Here is a 7,145-nt window from a genome sequence, read left to right as displayed (position 1 = left end):
CCCCCAGACGATTGTATAGAACCGTAGCTGGCCTTCACAGCTGACGCCTTCTGTCTCGATGATTGTGGAGCATGAAGCGAAGTCCTGGAATCTAATGCCTTCACTGGAAGCGATTCAAGAATTCGGATCCTACGATGCAAGAAATCCGAGAGATCTGCTAGCGTATCCTGATCCTTGGCTGAAGAATGTTCCTCCCAACCTCTGCGTGTTGTCGGATCTAGTCGAGAAGTGAGTAGGTTAACGAGTAAAGGTCCTTGTAATCTTCCGGTTGGACCACCTGGTCCAGATTCTGCACGACCTTTTCGAAACCGTCGATCAGAGTGTGCAGATCCGCTACAGATTCCTTGGACAGCGTTGGCAAATTGAACAAAGCTTGCACCTGTCGCTTCTTCAAAAGCTTGCTGTTGTCGTATCGTTTTAGCAGCAAGTCCCACGCTATTTGATAGTTGGCCTTCGTGATTTTTAACGAGTCGATTAGGCTTTTCGGTTCTCCTTGCAGACATCCCTTCAAATAGTGGAACTTTTCCACCTCCGGCAGGTCTATCTTCCGATGTATGAGTGAAGTGAACAGATCACGGAAGCTAATCCATTCATCGATGTCTCCGTTGAACTCCTGCAGCGTGATTTGTGGTAATCGTACATGGTCTAGGGTCCCATGACCATGCGCTGACGCCTCGTTAGCTCGTACGGAACGATCGGCTTCCCTTGGATCCTGCAATTCCTTAGCCCTATCCATCAAGAACGCCTTACAATAGTAGTACCTATCACTATACACTAGCCTCGCTTTATCGAACGCCTCATTTTCATCTTCGAAATCATCGTGTGCCTGAATATCTGCTAGAATCTCCCCATACTTCTGCCACAACTCATCAACACTCAGCAAGCGCACGTTGACCTGACTTGCAGTTGTTGTCCGCTCGTAGCCTTCCACAAATCTCCAGATGTCGTCCATGGATGTCTGGGTGTTCTTCAGCTGGACCATCAACAGCTTCAGCGCAGGCGGCTTCTTCTCACGGGATGGCGCCATAGCAGTCGCACGTCACTCGAACCGATAAATACAGGAAGTGAATGGTGTAGATATCCGAAATGTCCAAGGCTTCGGCTGACATATACCGTTCAAGCCTACCTGAGAGAACCAAACGTTGTACTCCAGTCGTCCACAATTCAGTCAAATTAAACCAGTTCCGTTGTGACGCACCACCAATTGTTGTAGCACAGTACGTACTCGTTCAACCAATAAGGAAAGATGAGGAGGAAACCAACTGTAGTATACAGAGACTAGCTTCGGCGGACATATACTGTTGTAGCTCACCTATGAGAACAAACAGCAGCACCAACTCGATTTCAATATGATTCATCCGCAATTCATTCACAGCCACGTCGTCATTCATTCACAGTTCCGATAGGGATCCAGAAAGAGGAAAGTTTCCATGTAGTATCCAATATATAAAGCTTCGGCAGAACATATACCGTTCAAACTAACCCGTGCAACAAATGTCGATACTAATCCACACACGAATCGTTCAGCAAGCCATCCAAGCATCCAAAATTTGCGGCAGAATGAGTCAATTGTTCTAATGACGAACAGTTTTGCTCAGGGATTGCGTGGCAAATGAAGAGGATTCAAAAAATTCATTTACAAACGTGTATTTTCTGCAGTCCCGCTTCGGAGACATATAGCTTTGTAGCACTCACCAACAAAACAAGACTTGATGCCGCCTCTTCCTGCCATGCGTCAATCCATCTCACGAAAATAGCTATTCTCGGCTCAGACGACTGTCGGGTTTTCCATTTTCATTAATTAAACAACACAAGCATTTCTCAGGGCCATTTTTTTTATTCTTGTCATTTCTTATTTTTTCAACACTTTTCTTTAACGTCTGTTTCCATCATCGTTAGTCACAAAACTGAGGACTTTGCCTCCAACGCTTGCTGAAGTACGCCGGCGGATCATTCTCTGCGCTCTTCGCTCAACCATCGTATTTTGCTCTCTCTCGAATTTCATCAACTCGAAGCTCAGAGAATGTTCGAGAACTAGCAAGGCTATATGTTTTTAGCTGACACTCTAATAAATTGTCAAACATATTTGAAATGTAACACCCTATATTTTCCAACTAATATTCTTCTAATATCACTGAATGAAATCATTTTATTATCGAATTAACTATTCTATTTCCTACATCCTTCTCCTCCTCTATTCTCAATGTTTTGAAAAAATGAAAACAATTAACAAGAGTACACTATGCATTCTGTATAATTTGTTTCATGAAGAAAAAGATTTTTAATCGTCATAAAAATAATATTATCTCAAGAATTAAAAAAAATCAAATAGAAGTTTTATGATAAACTTAAGTAGAACATCACTGAAACGAGAAAAATAATTAATATCACATAAAATAAAAATATATTTGAAACGATACTTACCAATAATCAGCATACAGTGATCGTTCGCTAATTTGTGCGTTTTGTCAAAAAATAATGTTGTTTACTTTTTGCATTTTCAATTGCCCAAAAGACGACTTTTTATGGATTATATTATATTATGGATTATATGGATTAATTTCAAAAATATTTCGAAAAAATGTTATTATTCCTTACACAACGCTAACTTATCTTTATCACGTGATTATGATAATCACGATTTAATGTTATTTTTGAATAAAACTTCCAAAAAATCAACAACACAAAACAAGATTATATACAATATTACTTTTATAATGGTTGTTATAAATGTTTAACACATTTTTCACGCGTCGTTTTTACAACTATTTTTACAAATCATCTTAGTTTACCATTTCTCACACTATACACAAGGCAACAGCTGATCTTGTTCAAGCCGTCAAGGGTAGAACTTACCAGGCTCTAGAAAATCAATCTTGCATCTACTTGCATCTACTGATCTTGTTCATGCAGTCATGGGAAGAACTTACAAGGCTCTAGAAAATCAATCTTGCATCAAAACCAGAAAAATCCAACAATATTATCAGTTCATCTCAGTTTACACTTTCTAACTCTATACTTATGGCATCTTGTTCTGATCTTGTTCATGCAGTCATGGGAAGAACTTACCAGGCTCTAGAAAATCAATCTTGCATCAAAACCAGAAAAATCCAACAATATTCTCAGTTCATCTTAGTTTACACTTTCTAACTCTATACTTATGGCAACAACTGATCTTGTTCATGCAGTCATGGGTAGAACTTACCAGGCTCTAGAAAATCAATCTTGCATCAAAACCAGAAAAATTCCAACAATACTTTCAGCTCATCTCTGTTTACACTTTCTAACTCTATACTTATGGCAACAGCTGATCTTGTTCATGCAGTCATGGGTAGAACTTACAAAGCTCTAGAAAATCATCTTGCATATAAACCATAAAAAATCCAATTATAATCTCAGTTCTACTACGTTTACACTTTTTATTCTATACACAATATCACATCTAATCTTTATCATTCAGTCATGGACAGATCCTATCAATCGTAGATAAAATTTGATGCTATAGGAATGCACCGGGATAAAACGTCCTCTCAGAGACGCACCAACCCACTCAGAGATTGGACTTTCTATTGGATCCACCTGGATCAAACGTCTTCTCAGAGACGCACCAACTCACTCAGATATTGGACTTTCTTCCATGTGATCCAACCGGATCAAACGTCCACTCTGAGACGCACCAACCCACTCGGAGGTTGGATTTCTTCATATCATTCACTATAATGTGCTCAAAAGCAACACCAGTCGGGAAAACGGGAAGTCGGGAAAACTGATCTTGTTCATGCAGTCATGGGAAGAACTTACCAGGCTCTGGAAAATCAATCTGGCATCAAAACCAGAAAAAAATCCAACAATATTCTCAGTTCATCTCAGTTTACACTTTCTAACTCTATACTTATGGCATCTACTGATCTTGTTCATGCAGTCATGGGTAGAACTTACCAGGCTCTAGAAAATCAATCTTGCATCAAAACCAGAAAAAATCCAACAATATTCTCAGTTCGTCTCAGTTTACACCTTCTAACTCTATACTCATGGCATCTACTGATCTTGTTCATGCAGTCATGGGTAGAACGTACCAGGCTCTAGAAAATCAATCTTGCATCAAAACCAGAAAAATCCAACAATATTCTCAGTTCATCTCAGTTTACACTTTCTAACTCTATACTTATGGCATCTACTGATCTTGTTCATGCAGTCATGGGTAGAACGTACCAGGCTCTAGAAAATCAATCTTGCATCAAAACCAGAAAAATCCAACAATATTCTCAGTTCATCTCAGTTTACACTTTCTAACTCTATACTTATGGCATCTACTGATCTTGTTCATGCAGTCATAGGTAGAACTTACCAGGCTCTAGAAAATCAATCTTGCATCAAAACCAGAAAAATCCAACAATATTCTCAGTTCATCTCAGTTTACACTTTCTAACTCTATACTTATGGCATCTACTGATCTTGTTCATGCAGTCATGGGAAGAACATACCAGGCTCTAGAAAAACAATCTTGCATCAAAACCAGAAAAATCCAACAATATTCTCAGTTCATCTCAGTTTACACTTTCTAACTCTATACTTATGACATCTACAGATCTTGTTCATGCAGTCATGGGTAGAACGTACCAGGCTCTAGAAAATCAATCTTGCATCAAAACCAGAAAAATCCAACAATATTCTCAGTTCATCTCAGTTTACACTTTCTAACTCTATACTTATGGCATCTACTGATCTTGTTCATGCAGTCATGGGTAGAACGTACCAGGCTCTAGAAAATCAATCTTGCATCAAAACCAGAAAAATCCAACAATATTCTCAGTTCATCTCAGTTTACACTTTCTAACTCTATACTTATGGCATCTACTGATCTTGTTCATGCAGTCATGGGTAGAACGTACCAGGCTCTAGAAAATCAATCTTGCATCAAAACCAGAAAAATCCAACAATATTCTCAGTTCATCTCAGTTTACACTTTCTAACTCTATACTTATGGCATCTACTGATCTTGTTCATGCAGTCATAGGTAGAACTTACCAGGCTCTAGAAAATCAATCTTGCATCAAAACCAGAAAAATCCAACAATATTCTCAGTTCATCTCAGTTTACACTTTCTAACTCTATACTTATGACATCTACAGATCTTGTTCATGCAGTCATGGGTAGAACGTACCAGGCTCTAGAAAATCAATCTTGCATCAAAACCAGAAAAATCCAACAATATTCTCAGTTCATCTCAGTTTACACTTTCTAACTCTATACTTATGGCATCTACTGATCTTGTTCATGCAGTCATGGGAAGAACATACCAGGCTCTAGAAAAACAATCTTGCATCAAAACCAGAAAAATCCAACAATATTCTCAGTTCATCTCAGTTTACACTTTCTAACTCTATACTTATGACATCTACAGATCTTGTTCATGCAGTCATGGGTAGAACGTACCAGGCTCTAGAAAATCAATCTTGCATCAAAACCAGAAAAATCCAACAATATTCTCAGTTCATCTCAGTTTACACTTTCTAACTCTATACTTATGGCATCTACTGATCTTGTTCATGCAGTCATGGGTAGAACGTACCAGGCTCTAGAAAATCAATCTTGCATCAAAACCAGAAAAATCCAACAATATTCTCAGTTCATCTCAGTTTACACTTTCTAACTCTATACTTATGACATCTACAGATCTTGTTCATGCAGTCATGGGTAGAACGTACCAGGCTCTAGAAAATCAATCTTGCATCAAAACCAGAAAAATCCAACAATATTCTCAGTTCATCTCAGTTTACACTTTCTAACTCTATACTTATGGCATCTACTGATCTTGTTCATGCAGTCATGGGAAGAACATACCAGGCTCTAGAAAATCAATCTTGCATCAAAACCAGAAAAATCCAACAATATTCTCAGTTCATCTAATTTTACACTTTTTAACTCTATACTTATGGCAACAGCTGATCTTGTTCATGCAGTCATGGGTAGAACTTACAAAGCTCTAGAAAATCATCTTGCATATAAACCATAAAAAATCCAATTATAATCTCAGTTCTACTACGTTTACACTTTTTATTCTATACACAATATCACATCTAATCTTTATCATTCAGTCATGGACAGATCCTATCAATCGTAGATAAAATTTGATGCTATAGGAATGCACCGGGATAAAACGTCCTCTCAGAGACGCACCAACCCACTCAGAGATTGGACTTTCTATTGGATCCACCTGGATCAAACGTCTTCTCAGAGACGCACCAACTCACTCAGAGATTGGACTTTCTTCCATGTGATCCAACCGGATCAAACGTCCACTCTGAGACGCACCAACCCACTCGGAGGTTGGATTTCTTCATATCATTCACTATAATGTGCTCAAAAGCAACACTAGTCGGGAAAACGGGAAGTCGGGAAAACTGATCTTGTTCATGCAGTCATGGGAAGAACTTACCAGGCTCTGGAAAATCAATCTGGCATCAAAACCAGAAAAAAATCCAACAATATTCTCAGTTCATCTCAGTTTACACTTTCTAACTCTATACTTATGGCATCTACTGATCTTGTTCATGCAGTCATGGGTAGAACTTACCAGGCTCTAGAAAATCAATCTTGCATCAAAACCAGAAAAAATCCAACAATATTCTCAGTTCGTCTCAGTTTACACCTTCTAACTCTATACTCATGGCATCTACTGATCTTGTTCATGCAGTCATGGGTAGAACGTACCAGGCTCTAGAAAATCAATCTTGCATCAAAACCAGAAAAATCCAACAATATTCTCAGTTCATCTCAGTTTACACTTTCTAACTCTATACTTATGGCATCTACTGATCTTGTTCATGCGGTCATGGGTAGAACTTACCAGGCTCTAGAAAATCAATCTTGCATCAAAACCAGAAAAATCCAACAATATTCTCAGTTCATCTCAGTTTACACTTTCTAACTCTATACTTATGGCATCTACTGATCTTGTTCATGCAGTCATGGGTAGAACGTACCAGGCTCTAGAAAATCAATCTTGCATCAAAACCAGAAAAATCCAACAATATTCTCAGTTCATCTCAGTTTACACTTTCTAACTCTATACTTATTGCATCTACTGATCTTGTTCATGCAGTCATGGGTAGAACGTACCAGGCTCTAGAAAATCAATCTTG

At 38.5% G+C, this 7,145-nt stretch overlaps 1 protein-coding gene across 1 annotated transcript; it reads right to left on the bottom strand.

Annotated features, from left to right (window-relative positions):
- Positions 1–217: 217 nt before the first annotated feature.
- On the bottom strand, positions 218–1,027 carry LOC134206226 (uncharacterized). Its single transcript, XM_062681914.1, has one exon. It carries the CDS (start codon positions 1,025–1,027, stop codon positions 218–220), a length of 810 nt encoding a protein of 269 aa, XP_062537898.1.
- Between the last annotated feature and the right edge of the window lie 6,118 nt (positions 1,028–7,145).

This window comes from Armigeres subalbatus, chromosome 1 (assembly GCF_024139115.2).
Source record: "Armigeres subalbatus isolate Guangzhou_Male chromosome 1, GZ_Asu_2, whole genome shotgun sequence".
NCBI lineage: Eukaryota > Metazoa > Arthropoda > Insecta > Diptera > Culicidae > Armigeres > Armigeres subalbatus.
Note: the sequence above shows the minus strand (reverse complement) of the source record. Positions and strands in the feature narration are given on the sequence as shown.

Coding starts and splice junctions, on each gene's coding strand:
- LOC134206226 (XM_062681914.1), bottom strand. CDS start 1,027: ATGGCGCCATCCCGTGAGAAGAAGCCGCCTGCGCTGAAGCTGTTGATG.